A 19030-nucleotide genomic window follows, 5' to 3' on the forward strand; every position below is an offset into this window, starting at 1 on the left:
CTGTGTGTTTTCGGTCATTGTCTTTTCCCTGACATCCTAGGACAGCTCTTTGGTCTTGGCCATGGTGGAGAGATTGGAATCTGACTGATTGCTACTGTGGACAGGTGTCTTTTTATACAGGTAACAAGCTGAGATTGGGAGCACTCCCTTTGAGAGTGCTCCAAATCTCAGCTCATTACCTGTATAGAAGACACCTGGGAGCCAGCAATCTTGCTGATTGATAGGGGATTAAACACTTATTTCACTCATTAAAATGCATATCAATTGATAGCTTTTTTGAAATGTGCTTTTCTGATTATTTTTGTTGTTCTGTCTCACTGTTAAAATAAACCTACCATTTAAAATTATAGACTGAGCATTTCTTTGTTAATGGGCAAATGTACAAACTCGGAATGGGATCGAAAATGTTTCCCTCACTGTATGCACATTTGAAGCTTTAAATGGACTGAAGATTTGTAATTTATTATGTTATATTTTTTGCACACACAATATTTAGTGTGCACAGGGGGTCACACCATCCCTGTATATTGCATATTCATTATGTTCTATTGAGTTTACTTATCACTTAAAAAAGATCAGCGGTTTTCCACGCCCCATTAGGCCTCATGTACACTGCTGCTGATAAACGGACGTTTAAGGAACAGTTGGGCATTTTTTTTTTCAGCAGCCCCTGAACTCTCCTCAGTTATCTTATTTGTCCATGTACACTGAGAAGTTTGTCGTTTAGAGGCAGTTGAGTTTAGTGGCATTTTTTTAAAGCAAAAAAAGCGCTTTGATGGTGGTAGATATTTATTCCAAATTCGTAATTCGGCACTTATTGGAATTATATTATATTCACAGCAAGCTTGCAAAATATATTTGATTTTATGATTAATCATAGTATTAATGTGTGAATGACCTTGATCCGGTGATTAACAATGAGATTCTTCATCTGAGCTGAGACAGAAAAATTTCAGATTATTCTGGGGTATGTAGCTAGTTGGAAGATGACATATAAGGTATCTGGTATAGTAGGTCATGGAAGTCAAGAATAGGAGCCATGTAATACTAGGAATATACATATATTAGTTTAAATAATGTTAGTTAAGATTAGTGTAATCCCAGTCATAATTGTATTTGTATGTATTTACTTAATGTTATACAAGTCGTATAAGTTGGTTATATGTGTTACTTTTGTGTAAGATAAATGATGGTTATATGGTTTAACATGACATCAGCCACATTAGACGTTACAAGAATAGTGTGTTACATGTGGGCTTGTCAATCAAAGTCCATATATGACTTTATGAGTTTAGTACCTCCTCTTGTATAGAATAACTGAAGTTAGCAGAAATTATGTATGCCATACAAGGTTTGGAGTATTGAAAGTTCATGACGTCTACATGTAAGATAAATTGCCAGGAGATTGGGAGGACTGGCTAGGAGCACACAGACTAGGGAAGATCACACATATCACTTCTTCTCCACACAAATCTATACATAGTCTTTTTTGACAACTTAAGCAGGTGTTTTGGTCTCTGAAATCTAGAAACGTCATTTCCTGCTTCTTCCCAGACAAGGAAAGATTTACACTGAAGAAGGACACAGAATAACACACATGTCTATACAGCCATGATTTCAAGCTGGACACATTTTTATCAGAAGTATTGTTTTTATTCCTCATATTTTTACCTACACTGAACTGAACTGTTATACCTTTTACATTGTATTGTTGATGCCAAGTGTGTTTGAATAAAATCACACTTTGTTTTTAAGTCAGTCTGGCTATCAATGCTATTCAAAACGAAACGGCTAAAGATATTAGAATATTAGAGATATTCTATATTTTACAGATGGAAGTTTATTGGCATTTGAAACACCAAATGCTTGTAACAGCATGCAAATGCATCCAAACATGGTAACTTGGGTTTATAAACGTTTCGTTTATAGGTGCTTTGAATGGGGCTACATTTCTGACCATTTTACAATGTAGAAATGCATCTAAATGCAAACCCTGCTAAACGCAGCATGTAAACAGGGCAAAACTGATGTTTTTACCGTTGGTTACTAGCTGTCAAGTTCCAGCATTCAGGAGAGGTGTTCAAACGTCCCGTGTACATGGAGCCTAAAGGGAGCTATAACCTATTAGGAGGAAGTTCACAAACACCTCTTAGGTTTGGAATTGGTAGCGCTACAATTTTTTGTTATTTTGTTTATATATTGTAGTTATACTATGTATGTAAGTACTGTATAAGGGACACATTGGCTGGATTTTGGTTTCACTTTTGGTTCTTTCACACGGGCAGTCCAATCAGGTCTGCCTGTCAGTTTTTCAGGCGGACCTGATCGGACCCTCCTTTCACCCCTATGGAGCAGTGGATGTCAGCGGTGACATGTCCGCTGGCACCCGCCGTTATCCGATCTTGCCTGCCTGCCAGATCCAGACGGATAGTGACCCTATTTTCCATCTGTCTTGAGGATTGGATAAGATTGGGTGAAAACTGACAGGCGGTCTGTTTACACCTGATTTCCCCATAGGGGAGGGCAGGACTCTGTCCGTCTCCGCTCTGCACAGTGAACAGAGACGGACCTGTAATCTGCCTGATCAGCAGAGGAATCCCCCGCTGAGCAAAGCAGAGTGCACCAAGCAGACCATTCGTGTGAAAGGCCCCTAATGTTTGTGTGTTTTTTTTTTTTTTTTTTTTTAATCGGGTGCTTATCACATTTAAACAAATTGATAATTTGTTTTTTTTACATGTTTCACTTTTGAGTGAGTGAGAACATTGTGTGTGTGTGTGTGTGTGTGTGTGTGTGTATGTATATATAATATACACACACAGTGCCTTGCGAAAGTATACGGCCCCCTTGAACTTTGCGACCTTTTGCCACGTTTCAGGCTTCAAACATAAAGATATTAACCTAATTTTTTGTGAAGAATCAACAAGTGGGACACAATCATGAAGTGCAACGAAATTTATTGGATATTTCAAACTTTAACAAATAAACTGAAAAATTTGGCGTGCAAAATTATTCAGCCCCTTTACTTTCAGTGCAGCAAACTCTCTCCAGAAGTTCAGTGAGGATCTCTGATCCAATGTTGACCTAAATGACTAATGATGATAAATAGAATCCACCTGTGTGTAATCAAGTCTCCGTATAAATGCACCTGCACTGTGATAGTCTCAGGGGTCCATTTAAAGCGCAGAGAGCATCATGAAGAACAAGGAACACACCAGGGAGGTCCGAGATACTGTTGTGGAGAAGTTTAAAGCCGGATTTGGATACAAAAAGATTTCCCAAGCTTTAAACATCCCAAGGCGCACTGTGCAAGCGATAATATTGAAATGGAAGGAGTATCAGACCACTGCAAATCTACGAAGACCTGGCCATCCCTCTAAACTTTCAGCTCATACAAGGAGAAGACTGATCAGAGATGCAGCCAAGATGTCCATGATCACTCTGGATGAACTGCGGAGATCTACAGCTGAGTTGGGAGACTCTGTCCATAGGACAACAATCAGTCGTATACTGCACAAATCTGGCCTTTTCTATGGAAGAGTGGCAAGAGGAAAGCCATAAAAAGTGTCGTTTAAAGTTTGCCACAAGCCACCTGGGAGACACACCAAACATGTGGAAGAAGGTGCTCTGGTCAGATGAAACCAAAATCAAACTTTTTGGCAACAATGCAAAGCGTTATGTTTGGAGTAAAAGCAACACAGCTCATCACCCTGAACACACCATCCCCACTGTCAAATATGGTGGTGGCAGCATCATGGTTTGGGCCTGCTTTTCTTCAGCAGGGACAGGGAAGATGGTTAAAATTGATGGGAAGATGGATGGAGCCAAATACAGGACCATTCTGTAAGAAAACCTGATGGAGTCTGCAAGAGACCTGAGACTGGGACGGAGATTTGTCTTCCAACAAGACAATGATCCAAAACGTAAAGCAAAATCTACAATGGAATGGTTCACAAATAAACATATCCAGGTGTTAGAATGGCCAAGTCAAAGTCCAGACCTGAATCCAATCGAGAATCTGTGGAAAGAACTGAAAACTGTTGTTCACAAACACTCTTCATCCAACCTCACTGAGCTCGAGCTGTTTTGCAAGGAGGAATGGGCAAAAATTTCAGTCTCTCAATGTGCAAAACTGATAGAGACCTACCCCAAGCGACTTACAGCTGTAATCGCAGCAAAAGGTGGCACTACAAATTATTAACTTAAGGGGGCTGAATAATTTTGCACGCCCAATTTTTCAGTTTTTTATTTGTTAAAGTTTTGAAATATCCAATAAATTTTGTTCCACTTCATGATTGTGTCCCACTTGTTGGTTCTTCACAAAAAACTACAGTTTTATATCTTTGTTTGAAGCCTGAAATGTGGCAAAAGGTCGCAAAGTTCAAGGGGGCCGAATACTTTCACAGGGCACTGTATATATATATATATATATATATATATATATGTGTGTGTGTGTATGTATGTGTATGTATGTGTGTGTATGTGTATATATATATATATATAGTGCACTTTATTGCGTTATAGAATTTTCATGTATTCTAGCCACTAAAATAAGCTTACATGTGTATACGCACACGTAAATTATACTCATAAGCTCCTCTTCAAATGCAGTTTTGGGGCAATTAGAATATCTATCTGAACATCCAATGCACATGGCCACTTAACCTATAACACTGAACTACGTGGAAAGTCTTAAATATGCTGGCGCCTATAAAAGCCACATTGTTTTACACTCATGTGCATGAGGCTTTAGAACCGGTTCACATAGGCGCGACCCGACTTGCCGGGGCGACCTGTGAAGTCGCAGTGCAAGCTGTCAATGCAGGTCGCTCCAGGTCGCCCCAAAGAAGCTCAGGACCCTTTTTCTAAGTCGGAGCGACTTGTGTCGCTCCTATTAGAACGGGTCCTGTGCTACTCTATGGCAGGCGACTTTTTAGGCGACCAGGTCGCCTGACAAGTCGCCCCATTGTGAACGGGTTCTTAGACTTTAAGCAATCATTTTTTAATCTTGCAAAGTAAACATTTTCTATAATGCAGCGAACTGATCAATCTGTTGTATTGCAGGTTCCTATGGGCTCCAGGGAATTAAAAATGCTGTATCAGGTTTGTTTTCAAATTTTTCTTTTATTATAGAAGCTTTATACAGAAGTGCTTTCCTCACTTCTGTGGCCAGTACACTAATATAAATTGTTTATTTGCACAGGCTCTAGATCTGTGCACATTTATTGTTTTGCCTCTTTGTGATATCAATAACTGTCCTTGGGTCTGTGTCCTACAAGATACTGCATATGTGACAGCATTACAGAACTTCCTACTGACATCCACACTGAGATGATGATGTAGGATGATTTTTAAAGTAACTGACTTAGTGGTTGTAAACCCTTACATTTACCCATACATTTACCCAGTGAAGAGGCTATCCTCAGCTGACACACAGAAATGAAACCAATCTTCCTACATAAGTTGTATCTGTCTATCTGCAGTCTTACATCATTCAAATTCCAGAATTTATAAGCTTGTCTGAGCTGTCAAAGTGGGCGCAGAACTTAATTTAGTCAGCAGAGCTCAGTGAAGAGAGATTTGAGACTGCAGTAGCATGTGAACCCTTTTCACAAATCGTTCAAAAAAACGCATGTTGCATTACCATTCGTTTTTAATGGCATCCTAGATGTGACGAGCAAGACACGTGGCTTTGTATGCTAAAAACCAAGCAGCAAGATGCATGGTTAGAAATTTTGAAAGTTCAAAGGTACTTGAGCTTCTATGCTGTGTTTACTACATGTAGGATTTGAAATGAACAGGCTGCCTTATGTGCGAAAAAAACTGTGTGGAAATGTGCGTACGAGTGACACACTACATAGTGTGAAGTGAGGCTTCAGTTGGTTTCCTATCTGATAGGCCTGATATGCAGTCCGTGGGCAACTTGAAGGCAGGCTGACAATGGTGCAGCTAATAAGGCAATGACTTGGGTTTGTCAGCCTCCGGTGGGAAGTGCTTTTACTGGCAGGATCTCCAGATAAGAAACTTGTAACACAATTCGTAAACATTTGATAAGAAAACAGTACTGTACACAGTGAGGCATGATGCTACACATACTGAAATCTAGAGGTTAGGTTAGTGTACACTTATGTGTTGTTTTTTTTTTTTTTTTACGATTTGTATTGCATTGTGTTGTGCATTGCTGGTAAACTGGAGGTTTGGGTTACACCTAAATGGAACCAAAGCAAGGAGCAGGAAGCCACTTTTTGAGTGGGGGATCCAGTTTGTATGTGGTAGAAGTCCACTTGCACATGATACATCCAAAGTAGGGAGTAGTGGAGTTAACATTTAAGGTTGATGTGAAATGTCCCCTAAACCCAACCTTAACCCATAAGACTGCTTTCAGACTGATGTAGTGCGGTTTGACCGCAGCGTGGGAGCAGCGCAGTGTACCTGGGGGTTTGGTGCGGATTAGCTGCGCTTTCCAATCGAGTTTTGTTAGGGACTGTACTTTTGGTGTGCTTTCTGAAAGCGCTTCCAAATGCTCGCATGCTGCACTTGAAGTGCGCTTTTCGAAAGAACACCAAAACCACAGAAGCTAATAGAACACTATGGGAATGTGCAGCGAACCCACACCAGACCTATGGGAACACTGCACTGCTCCCACGGTGTGCTCAAACTGCACCGCATCAATCTAAAAGCAGCCTAAAAGTTTGTGTGTTATAGGGGAATGGATGAGATCTTGATCTGGGATTCTCATTTTCTTGCTACATAAATAATCAAGTGGGCAGCTGGTTAATCTGCAATTTCTCATTAATCCAGCTGTATTTTTCATATTTTTCTTCAGGTCTATACTCCTTGAGGGAAAATTAGCTGGATTAGAATAATTATAGCATGACAATGAAAGCCAATGTATCATGTAATATGTGAACATTATAAATGTGTGATCTCCTATCCTATTACCAATTTCACAAGAATGCCGATCTGTCAGAATATGGGGGAAGCCATTTTCACATGTAAATTTCATCCATCGCATTATTCATAATTGAGGGTCCCTGACCTGTGTTGGCAAGATTAACGTCTCCTAAATATTGAGCTAGCGTCTCTGCCTAAGCTTAGAGCTTTATAGGTATGACGTGAATACGCTTTGTACACTTTTTTTTTTTTTTTCTTTTTTATGGAAAGTGGCTTAACTGTATCCTGATGGTATATAACCTTGTTTTAAATGTTAATAGGCAAGGTAATTTAAAGCAGAACTCCAGCCAAAAATAAGATAAAAATGGATAGGCCATTATCGCTTTTACTGCCGTTGAAATGTGGCTGGAGGGTTTTGCACCCTCCCACACAGTGCATGTAAATCTGACAAATCCACTGTCAGCTGTCAATGGAGGCAGTCTGGCGGCTCTGCCGCCACCTCATTGCTTCCAAACACCTCCCCCCCAACTTTCAGTCTTCTCTCTCCCTGTGTGAGCACACCAGGCTTGGCAACCATCTGAAAGCTCGAAAATGGCATTGTGGGTGCCCTCGAATAGAGGGGAAGGGATATTCCATCACCGATCTCCCTTTTCTGTTACTGACATGCAAGCAATGTGTAAAACGTCAGAAAACTTCCAAGTCTCGGTGTCACTTTAACCATTATGGCTGGTGAAGAAGCTAATGAAATGCAATCTGCATGCCATAATTTTCTTTGGAGGACAAGTAAAGCATCAGGAATCTTTCACCAAAAATGCATCACAATGAGATGGGGGAAAAATTTTGTAAAAGGAAAAAAAATAATGTAAAAAATGTAAGTTTACACCCAAGCACTTAAAATCTGCCACCCACCACCACATACACGCACGCACGAAAGTAAATGCATGTATCGGGGTGCCTACTCACAAAACATTAATTTGCACTAAATATGCTACATATTATTGTCAACGCCAGAGTGAGAGCATTTCTAGGCCCATTATTCATGGCCTGTAGAGTTTTTTTTTTTAAAGTGCCGTCAATGGAAAATACAAGGTACCGACGTGTGTCACCATTTCATGGCAGCATTCATTTTAAAGCTTGTCACAATAAAGGTCACTCTAAAATGTGCAGTTTTACTGTATTGTGGGGGTCCAAAAACCAGTCCAGTATCTGGTGACCACCATTTGTCTCACGCATTGCAACACCTCTCCTTAACTTAGAGTTGATCAGGTTGTTGATTGTGGAATGTTGGTCCACTCCTTCAATGGCTGTGAGAAGTTGCTGGATATTGGCAGGACCTGGAACACGCTGTCATATACACTGATCCGCAGCATCCCAAACATGCTCAATGGGTGACATGTCCGGTGAGTATGCTGGCCATGCACGAACTGGGATGTTTTCAGCTTCCAGGAGTTGTGTACAGATCCTTGCGACATGGGGCCGTGCATTATCATCCTGCAACATGAGGTGATGGTCATTGATAAATGGCACAACAATGGGCCTCAGGATCTTGTCACAGTATCTCTGTGCAGTCAAAATTCCATCACTAAAATGCACCTGTGTTCATTTGTCCATAACCCCACCACCACCATGGGCCACTCGATCCACAACGTTGACATCTGCAAAATGCTAACTCACACAACGCCATACACGCTGTCTGCCATCTGCCCTGTACAGTAAAAATTGGGATTCATCCATGAAGAGATCACCTCTCCAAAGTGCCAGACGCCATCGAATGTAAGCATTTGCCCCCTCAAGTTGGTTACGACTATGAACTGCGGTCAGGTTGAGACCCCGATGAGGACGACGAGCATGCAGATGAGCTTCCCTGAGACAGTTTCTGACCGTTTGTGCAGAAAATCTTTGGTTATTCAAACCCATTGTTGCAGCAGCTGTCGGGTTGGTTTGTCTCAGATGATCTTGGAGGTGAAGATGCTGGATGTGGAGGTCCTGGGATGGTGTGGTTACACGTGGTCTGCGGTTGTGAGGCTGGTTGGATGTACTGCCAAATTCTCTGAAACGCCTTAACGGGTAATGGTAGAGAAATAAACATTCAATTCACGGGCAACAGCTCTGCTGGACATTCCTGCAGTTAGCATGCCAATTGCACGCTCCCTCAAAACTTGCTACATCTGTGGCATTGTGCTGTATGATAAAACTGCACATTTTAGAATAGCCTTTTATTGTGGCCAGCCTGTGCAATAATCATGCTGTCTAATCAGCATCTTGATATGCCACACCTGTGAGGTGGATGGATTATCTCGGCAAAGGAGGAGTGCTCACTAAGGCCCCTTTCACACAGGCGGACCGTTCAGATCAGCCTGTTCGTTTTTTTGGCGGATCTGAACGGTCCCCCCATGCATTCCTATGGGGCATCGGATGGCAGCGGAGACATGTCCGCTGACATCTGATCCGTCAAATCTGGACGGATGGAAACCCTATTTTCCATCTGTCCAGCGGATCGGATGGGATCGGATGAGAACGGACAGACGGTCCGTTCCCATCCGATTTCCCCCATAGAGATGCATGGGGAACTGACAGCTGTCTCTCTGCACACAGTGCGGAGACACAGCTGTCGTCATCCTGCTCAGCGGAGGATCGGCGGCTCGATCCCCCGCTGAGAAAAACGGAATCCGACGGACGGATAGTGTGAAAGGGGCTTAACAGATTTACAGATTTGATAGAAATAGGCCTCTTGTGTACATGGGAAAAGTCTCAGATCTTTGAGTTAAGCTCATGGAAAATAGAGGCAAAAACAAGTGTTGCATTTATAATTTTGTTCAGTGTATATTGGCAAAAATTGGGTAATATATTGCATTTGCTTTAAAATCACCTTTAGTGAACTTTTTTACTGAAATTTTGCGTTTTGTAAGCCTTTGCGCTACTATCCTGTAACATGTCATGACATTTGGCACTACCACTATTTTATTCTCTAGGGTGTCTGCTTTCAGAAAATGTTTTGGGGAGTTTTTCATAACCTTCAGGCCTAAAATGTGTGCAAAATAATGCAAAAATGGCTATGGCAGCAATAATTTGTAAGCGTAAAATATACCAGCTTTTTGCTGCGCTATTCGTTTTATAGAGCTATTGCCTGTGGACTTGTCTGCTCCTAGACATCCTCAATTTGGTGGCCAGTATTATTCAACCCACCACCTCTGAGCCCAGGTCTTTCAGGACTCACCCCAGCCTGTTAAAGCACAAGAAAATGAGAAGCTTCCCAGTGATGAGCACGTCTGTCACTTTGCTTTTTCTATCAGCTTGCTTCTTGTTTAGCATCTGAACTAATCCGTTTCTTCTGCTTCCCTCTCCTGCACCCCAGCCATGGTGTAGAGGGACTGCATTATGCTTGTAGCGGCTCAAAATCAAGTGCTTGCAGTTAAACAATGCATTTAATATTGTATTATTGATTACACACCCACATTTGTCCTATATCTGCCTAGAGATCAGCTTTATTCCGTTAGTTGATAGTTTGTGTTAAAGTGGTATTTAAGGTCAAATAAATGACATCTATATGATGGTCTTCCACAAGCATTCACAAAGCCCACTTTGTTTTTGAGTTCCCCCTGTAACAACTTTTTTTTTACCTTTTCTTCTGTTTTTCAACTTCCTTTAACAGATCAAGCTGTGCAGCTAAAGTGGGGTACACATTATAAGAAAATTGGGCGAACGATTGTCCGATTTTCCTCATTTCACAGCAAATCGGAACCGATCAACAAACATTCGTACGAACATTTGTAAGAAAATTTTCGTACGACAAAGGCTTTTTTGTTTGTTTTCTGATCATGCGCAGTCTTTCTTTTCTGTGCAATTCTGTAGAAAGTTATGTACACACTATACGAAAATCGTATGAAAATTCTTTGGTCCAAAATGTTCACCCGATTTTTCTTAGTGTGTACGAACCATTAGTGTAAGACAAAGTATTTTACACTTACATGGGGAGGGTGGGTTAGATCAGTACAGCAGAAACTGCTTTTTGAATTTCCTTTAATTTGCAGACCAGATAAAAATAAGTTAATTGTAGCAGAATTTTATGTACAGAACTAAAATGTGCCAGAAGGTAGGATTTTATTGCAGAAGACACTCTCCTCTACAAAAAAAAAGCTGCTCACCTGCCCGCTAGCAGATTTCTAAAGATTGTTCAACGAACTGTCCATGGCGATGCCACTGCTTATCGCAGTTTTTTGGTGGAAAGGAAACTGTTCTAGAATGCCCAGAGTGTCAGGATCTCCCTGCTTCTGCATTATTCTTTCTGTGTATCTGCGCTTTCCGCATCTCCTGCTGCTTTTTGAAAATAAGTCATCAGGAGGTACCATCAGAATAGACAGCTCTACCTCTACCAAGATGGCCATCAGAAACCCCGTGCAGAACAAGGTATGATAATGTAATAATGGGGAAAAGATCAGCTTGACGGCACCTATACACAATTCTGGTTAGTAGTTTACCATTTGTTTGCCTTTTTTTGGGCACAATATCTCGGGTTAAGATCCTCTTTAACTTTAAAGGTTGGGTTTAAATCAGGGGAGGTTAAGGCCAGCCATACACAAAGTAAATTTGCTTGATTACCCCATTAACAGAATCCATGTTGATGCAGGAATCTGCTTCCAGGCCATTGTCCCCTAGCAGGGGAAGCTGTCCCCGCCAGAAGAATACAGTGATTATTGCTAGCAGCTATTGCAGGTAAAACTCGGCATGGTGGTTGTACCCAAGTTGATTGATCAACTTGGCACATTCAGCTTACCCATACACGGTTTGAATCTCAGCTGGTTCCTGCTGAACTGGCCAAGATTCGAACCGCCTATGGCCAGCCTAAAGGTTAAGATGTAGTTCTGCAACAGCTGGAGGGCTACCGGTTGAGCACTCAAGTCCCATCAGGCCTCTATCTTTGGGAGTCATGCTTATAACTGTCAGCCTTGCAATGCCTCTTGGGACTTGTAGTTCTGTAACAGCTGGATGGCTACAGATTAGCCACCCATGCACAGTTTTTGGCAGGGTAGGTTCTAAGGTCATGAAATATTTTAGGGTTCGCAGTCAGGATGTTAGTTTTTTTTTTTTTTTTGCCCCAAAATGCTCCATGCAGGTATCTTTTCTGAAGACCGACATATGCAGCATTGGGTGGATGAAGAAACCGTATTTACATTTGTATTCATCTTTTTATCTGCCACACATGGGAACTATATATATATATATATATATATATATATATATATATATATATATATATATATATATATATATATATATATATATATATATATATATAATCAAAATGTATGGTAATCTTTTGTTCCCATTATATAACGCCATCAAGTAGCTGGCTGGAACATTAATAGCATTGTGTGTCCCTGAGACATTACGCTGACTTCCTGTAGGAAGTTAATAATCTTGATTCTTGGAATAGCTGTTTAATTTTCTTATATAATGGTAGGAACCTATGCTTTGTGCAGGTTTCAATCGTGCATGGAAAGCAGGCGTTCAATAAGTGCAATGAATTATGCTGTCTGAAAGCAGTATTCCTGCCCCTTAGGGTAGTTTTCATGATTACATCTTCTGTGAACAAATGGATCTGTCATCCTTTTGTGTATTATAGAGCAACGAAGATATAAATCGCATGACTTCAAGTTAGATAAAAAAAAAAAACTGCCAGCATTAAACAGGATTTAAAACGGCTAAAGATATTTACTTTTATTTTAGAATGAATAGAGACTTGTATATACAGTGTACATTAAATGTCAAATTGTAACTACATAGGTGGTTTAAACATCTTCAGTTTTAAATGTTGGAGGGAATGCTGTCTAAGGATGAGACAAACCAAAGGATAGGACAGAAGTAGCCAATGGACTGGTGAACAGCAATAAACAGTGGTCATCTAAAGCCTATTACACATGATCAGAAAATCGGATGAAAATACCTCTTTCAAAGTGATCGTACAATAGACTGATTGTTGGTATACAGCTTTCGAGAGCCAATCACGATCGATCATTCAAAAAGAGGACATGAATGAATTTTTTTTCTCGTATGATTTTCATTTAATCCGTACAGTTTTTGTCCAAAAAAAATCTAAAGAGCAAGACCATGCGTGCTCAGAATTGAAAGAATACAATACAGTACAACAAATTAAATCAGTTCCAACTACGTATTCTGTCGTACGAGATTTTTAAGTTTTCGATAGACTAGGATGCAAAAAAAGGATCATTCGTCTGATCTTCTCATCGTGTGTACCTGGCTGAAGACTATCATTTTTGGTGGTCCTGGTAAGCTCCTGACTTTTTAATACAACTTAGTACAGTTTCATTAACCAGTTGCTGACTGCCCAACATACATAAACTGCGGGGCGGCAGCTCCTACAGGCAAAATCTTGTACCTGTACGTCGCCTGTTATTTCCAGGACCCGCCGATAGTTCCTGAGAGAGGCAGACCAGCGGTCTGCTTATGTGAACAAGCTAGATCGCTGTTCTGTGACAAGGGAAGATGGAAATCCTGTGTGTGCGCACACACACTTAGAAAGCACTCCCTAGGGATTTAACCCTTTGATCGCCCCTGATAGTGTCAGTACAGTGACCGTGCATATTTTTTTTGCACTGATTACTGAATATAGAATCCGCCTCGGGGTGCCAATACCCTATACTGGTGAGTAGTTCACCATTTGCTTACCTTTTTTTAAGCCCAGTACCTCGATTCAAGTTCTCTTTATATTTGAGGGTTGGGGGTTCAGTTTACAGGGTCTGTTTTGAGCAAGTTAAAGTGCTAAGGTCATGAAATATTTTAAGGTTAGGGCATTTCAAAGCACTTTATAAAAAATTTTTTGGCTCCATGCAGTTTTTTGGAGTTCTGAAAACCAACATTCAGCATTGGATGAATGTAGAAACAGGGTTTACATATGTAGTCATCTGTTTATCTGCTACACATGGAAACTATATATGGCAATGTTTTGTTCTCATAACCGTGCCAGCATATAGACCGTTGTAGCTTTCATACATGTTGTAATGGTTAGATCATCTTCTAGATTTTCCAAAACCATATAATGTGACTTAAAAATCTGATATTTGTATCTGGTTAAGCAGATGCTATATAGTTGCCGGTAGACCTAAAGGACATTGTAAAATCAAAATTTAATTTGCATTGGTAGCCTATTAGTTAAGCCGGCCATACATGGATCGAAATGTGGCTGGTTCAGCAGGGATCAGCCAAATTTTGATCCATGTATGGGCTACCTGGTTGTGAACAAGGCTTTTCTCAAATGATGACTGCCACCAGCTATGGCACGGAACACTAATCACTGTGTTCTGCTGGAAAGAATGGCTTCCCACCAGCAGAAAACTATAGAGCTGCAGGAAGAATTCCCCCACCAACACTGTTTTATCTGTGGTGGAAGGAAAGAAAATTGCATAATCTATGGCCTGCCTTAACCTTATCCTGTTGCCCGCAATACTTGAGGAAGATTTCAGAGAATTTCACTTAGTCTTTACCATTGTGATAGCTAAAATGAACAAATAGCTCAGTTTCCAATAGTTTCCTTGAAATTCTGAAAATACAGCTATTGCTAGTAGGTTACCTCTGGTCTATTTTCGTGGTTGAAATTGCTTAAAACTGCCTAATATACAATATGGGTAGGATAACCTTTACCATTAACCTCATCTAACCCTGTCACTTAAACCCCTCTAATTTGTTGAACATAACCCTACCTGTCGCATCCTCCTAGGAAGGTGCTAGGTGGATAAAAGCTTAGCAGCTTGTCAGGGGAGCCTGATTGATTGTTTTGCCCGTTGCATGTGTCCATGTGTGATTTATCTGGTCTGAGGTAGTGTCCCCACTGTATCCAATAGGAGAGCCTGTTGGACAGTGGAGGAAACCCAGCCAGTAACACACAGGCTTTTATGACTATCCCAGTGGGTTAGCACAACAGTGGTGCATCCTGGGATATGTTATAAAAGCCACAGGCACATGTGACAGTGGGACTTTGGGTGGAAAGCCAGGTCCCAGGAGGAGGGTGATGGCTGTCTCTCCTCCTGTTTGTATGGAAGGTGGTCACATGTGGTCGGCCTAGTGTCCGTGAGTACTGGGAAGCTTGCCAGGGTTCTGCCCAGGAATAGGACCACTCCGGTGAGGGTCAGTGGACAGGGGCTAGCACACACAGCAAGTGAGAAAGGGGGTGCCAAGCTAGGACTCTGATGAGAAATTATTACAGGATCATATTCTTATCTTCACTTCAGTGGCAAGGTGAATCCGCAGCCTTGCCGCACACACTACAGCTAGTGGTCCTCAAGTTGTTCATAGTTGGAATATTTCACTCATCCCTTCTCCCATCCCAGTTCTAAAATAAAAAGCAATTCTCAGCAGCTCCTTGGGGGCAGTGCTACATATCTTAAAAGGGTTGTAAAGTCAGAAGGTTTTGTATCTTAATGCATTCTATGCATTAAGATAAAACCCCTTCTGTGCAGCAGCCCCCCTCAGCCCCTCCTGATGCTTACCTGAGCCCCCTCTCGATCCAGCGATGTTCACGACTGTCTCAGCCATCGGGACTCCCCTCATTGGCTAAGACACCGTAGCGGTGCCATTGGCGCCCGCTGCTGCCAATCAGGGGAGAGAGGGGCGAGGCTGAACCGCAGCTCCATGCCTGAATGGATAAACAGAGCTGTGATTCGGCTCAGGTGCCCCCATAGCAAGCTGCTTGCTGTGGGGGGCACTCAAAGGGAGAGGGGGGCCAGAAGAGCTGAAGAGGGACCAGACGAGGAGGATCCAGTTTGCTCTGTGCAAAACCAACTGCACAGAGGAGGTAAGTATAACATGTTTTTTTATTTTTTTAAAAAAGACTATACAACCACTCGATTAAAGCAAATATCTAGGAAGAAATAAAGTATATATTAATCATGCCCAGTAATCACTAATGTACTAATATTTGCAAGCAGTGTAAGTAACTGAATTTGACCTGATAATCTCTTGCAGTCCCTGTTGAACAGTATTTGAGGGTGAGAGGAGGAAGTGGCTCATTATTAGTACAATCTGTCCTTGTTCTGATGAAAAGCTTGTGGATAGGATGAGCAAGTGTAGAGAGGATCTCATCACTGTGGTGTTTCACTGACCAGCCACAGTAAGAGTCCGGGATGACCTGGGCTCAGTGGAAAAGCGTTGAATGATGGCCATCAGATTGAGGACATTTAGCGGCAGAAAAAAAATTACTGCAGAGGAAATCTCTAGATTGAAAAATAAAGCCCAACTTCAGCTTTACTATCACTTTTGAATAGTTTGGCCCAACCAAGTTCCTTTACTAACTTATGTGGCCGTTGTCAGTACTGTATAACCTGTATCAGGGGCGTAACTACAGGGGTTACAATTGCAACCGAGCCCCATGCTCCAGGGGGCCTATGCGGCTCTGGATAGGAAGGGTAGCAGGGGCAGCATGTAGAGAAATCACTGTCCTCCTTTTTCCTCCTGTAGCTGCAGGAGGAAGATGGAGGAGATTGGTTCCTCTGTATGCTGCCCCCGCCGCCCCTCCTATCCAGTTCACTTGTGTTCTGCTGTCTCTGGGGCCCTGTGTGCTCCCCTGGTCCCCTCTCCTGTCGGCTGCTGCAGGGGATGTGTCACAATAGAGAACCAGGAAGGGGTCGGTAAATATGTAAATTACCAGCTCCTTCCTTTTCTGAATGGAGAGTCATAATTAGTGACATTGTAATAAAATAAAATAATAAATAATACAAGTAAAATATCAAAAAATAAAAACTACTGACACCAGTGGGTGAACTTTCCAGGATTGCAAAGGTCACACTTGCAACCCGGCCCTGGCATTCCACCACCATGAGGAGACCTTAAGAGAGCAGGAAGGGGGCCCACTGCAGAACTTGTAAAGGGGTCCGTAATAAAGGGCCCTGAAACGAAAGTAAAGGGCCCCAGCATCAGTGGGACGAGCACCAGGCTTTAAGGGAAGGGCCCCAGCCAGGGGTCTGGGGGGGGCCCTTCATGGTTTCTTGCACCGGGGCCCTGAAGGTTCTAGTTGCGCCTCTGACCTGTAAATAGTGTTGGCAGCAGTACAGGGACTTCAAGTCAGGCTAAGCACTACGCCAGTCACAGGAAGCATTATATTTTATCAATGAATAAAGTTCTTCCTCTGGCAGACAGATATCATGATCTCCACCTCGGCCAAGCCCACACAAACTAAAGTGATGGCAAAGCTGGAGTTGGTGCTGTAATGCAGCAACAACTGATTGTTGTTTTTTTTTGTTTCCTTAATTGGGTCATTTATTTTTGTCTTGTTTTTTTGGGCTGGATTTCTGCTTTATTTCCCTACACCTTATTGATGGCAACACCTCACACTTTGAGATAAACTTCTGGGTCAATTGGCAATATGGAAATGCTTGAAAATGCTTCATAAGTTGAAGCTGACACATGTCAATAAAAATAAATTAGTAAGTTTATTTTCGGGGGGGGGGGGGGAGCTGGTGAGCAATTGTCTGCTTCTGGCAGGGGGGTGGGCGGGGGAAGCCAGTGTCTATTGCAAGTGATTCCAGTAGGCTGGTTGTGCCCAAGTTGATCGATCAACTTGGTACATTCAGCCTGCCCACACATGGTTTCAATCTCGACCGTTTCCTGCTGAACTGGCTGAGAGTTGAACAGTCTATGCCCGGCCTTAAAGTGTTTACTTCAGCATGTTATGTTCCTGATATGTGCCTGCTGTACCATGTAATTGTATGAGAGTATCGAGTTCTCTTTTGTATTGCTTCCTTTATGTAAAATCCCTTTTTATTTCCTTTTAAGAACTGACCACACTAAGCTGGAGTACACACTGTGTGGTCAGTTCTCTAGCTATACTGGGAACTCAGCCTGCTATCCAATGACCAGACTTGTCCAGACACATCCCCTGCTGCAAAGCCATTCACTGGGAAGATCAGTGTACTGTTGCTTCTCCTTTCCCCAGCTCTTATGCAGCTGAAAACAGAGGGAATATGATCACTTATAAGCAAGGGAAAAAATGTATTTATAATGTTGTGGTTTTTTATAAATCTATACACAAATGTTTCTCTATCGCTCATTGACAGACGTAGTCTTCTTGATTCTCAAGAGCTGGGTTATGTTGTCTCCGCAGGAGTAGGACTAGGCAGAATGACAAAACGTTCTGGCTCCACCCTAGGGGGCAGTCCCTGAGGGTATATCCTCCCTCTCTCTGCTACAGGGAATCAGTTTTTTTCTGTCTAGTCAGGAGTAAGGACCTAAGTTCCTTGCTGGGATCTTTTGGTCCTGGCAAGACTTTTTTTCTTTAAAAAAAAAGACATTTTTTAGGTAGTTTTCTCCAGTGTTTTTTTCCTGTGAGATCTTCAAGCAAAAATGCCGGACTGGGCGACACTTGTGGTCACCCCAGCCGGCCTACGAGCGCGTGCAGACCAGGCATTGCGCTTGGTCGGCCGCGACATATTCAAGTAAGTATGCGGGGCCGGGCGACGGGCTGGATGTGAGATCCAGTGGTCACCCCGGTTTCTGCCTAAAAGCGCGTGCAGACCAGTGCGCTGAGTCGGCCACGACGGAGTCCCAGTAAAGGGACTGACTTTGCGAGTTAAAAGCTCGCTTGGACGCCAGGACCAGAGAGTCGAGGCGTCCACAAACCCCCACCTCGGTGGAGAGGGTATTATGAAGAGAGGGTGCCTGTCGGTTCGGTATGGTGAGTAAAACGTTCCCTTTTTTCCTCATTTATGAGGCAGTATATATTATGGGCCCCTCCATATATGGTCAGTATATATCTGACACTTACAAGTCCCCCTTGTAATACAGCATGTGTTTGTGGGAAGTGGACTTGGTTCAAGAGCTAACACTCTACCCAGCAGACTGTAACATTACAGCAAACATAGGAGGTATAATCCTACCTTATGTGCAGTGTATCTCTGTAGATCCATATGTCACCTCTCAGCAGAGTGCAGCTGGATGTGCTGGGAAGACGATATCGGCGGTCCGCCGCCATTTTGCCGTAGACCGAATGCATGTATGTCCTCAGGTCACGCCGGCCGCCATGTTTTTGGAGTCTTATGTCTCTTCTATGGGGGCGGCCATGTTTTGTGAGCCCAGCTTCCTCGTGGAGGGCTGGGAACGCCGGAAGGCGTACACAGGGGGCGGAGCCACG

General features: G+C 42.4%; 1 protein-coding gene across 1 annotated transcript in view; it reads left to right on the forward strand.

The window, feature by feature from the left end:
• The window catches only part of MTUS1 (microtubule associated scaffold protein 1), a 338112-nt gene that overhangs the window by 158308 nt on the left and 160774 nt on the right, over positions 1-19030 (forward strand). Inside the window, exons 6-7 of the mRNA XM_082249360.1 lie at positions 5062-5100; positions 15871-15893. Coding sequence (XP_082105486.1) covers positions 5062-5100; positions 15871-15893 — 62 coding nt within the window. The remainder of the gene's footprint in view (positions 1-5061; positions 5101-15870; positions 15894-19030) is intronic.

The sequence above is a fragment of the Pelophylax lessonae genome (assembly GCF_965119305.1).
Source record: "Pelophylax lessonae genome assembly, chromosome: 1".
NCBI classification, from domain to species: Eukaryota; Metazoa; Chordata; class Amphibia; order Anura; family Ranidae; genus Pelophylax; species Pelophylax lessonae.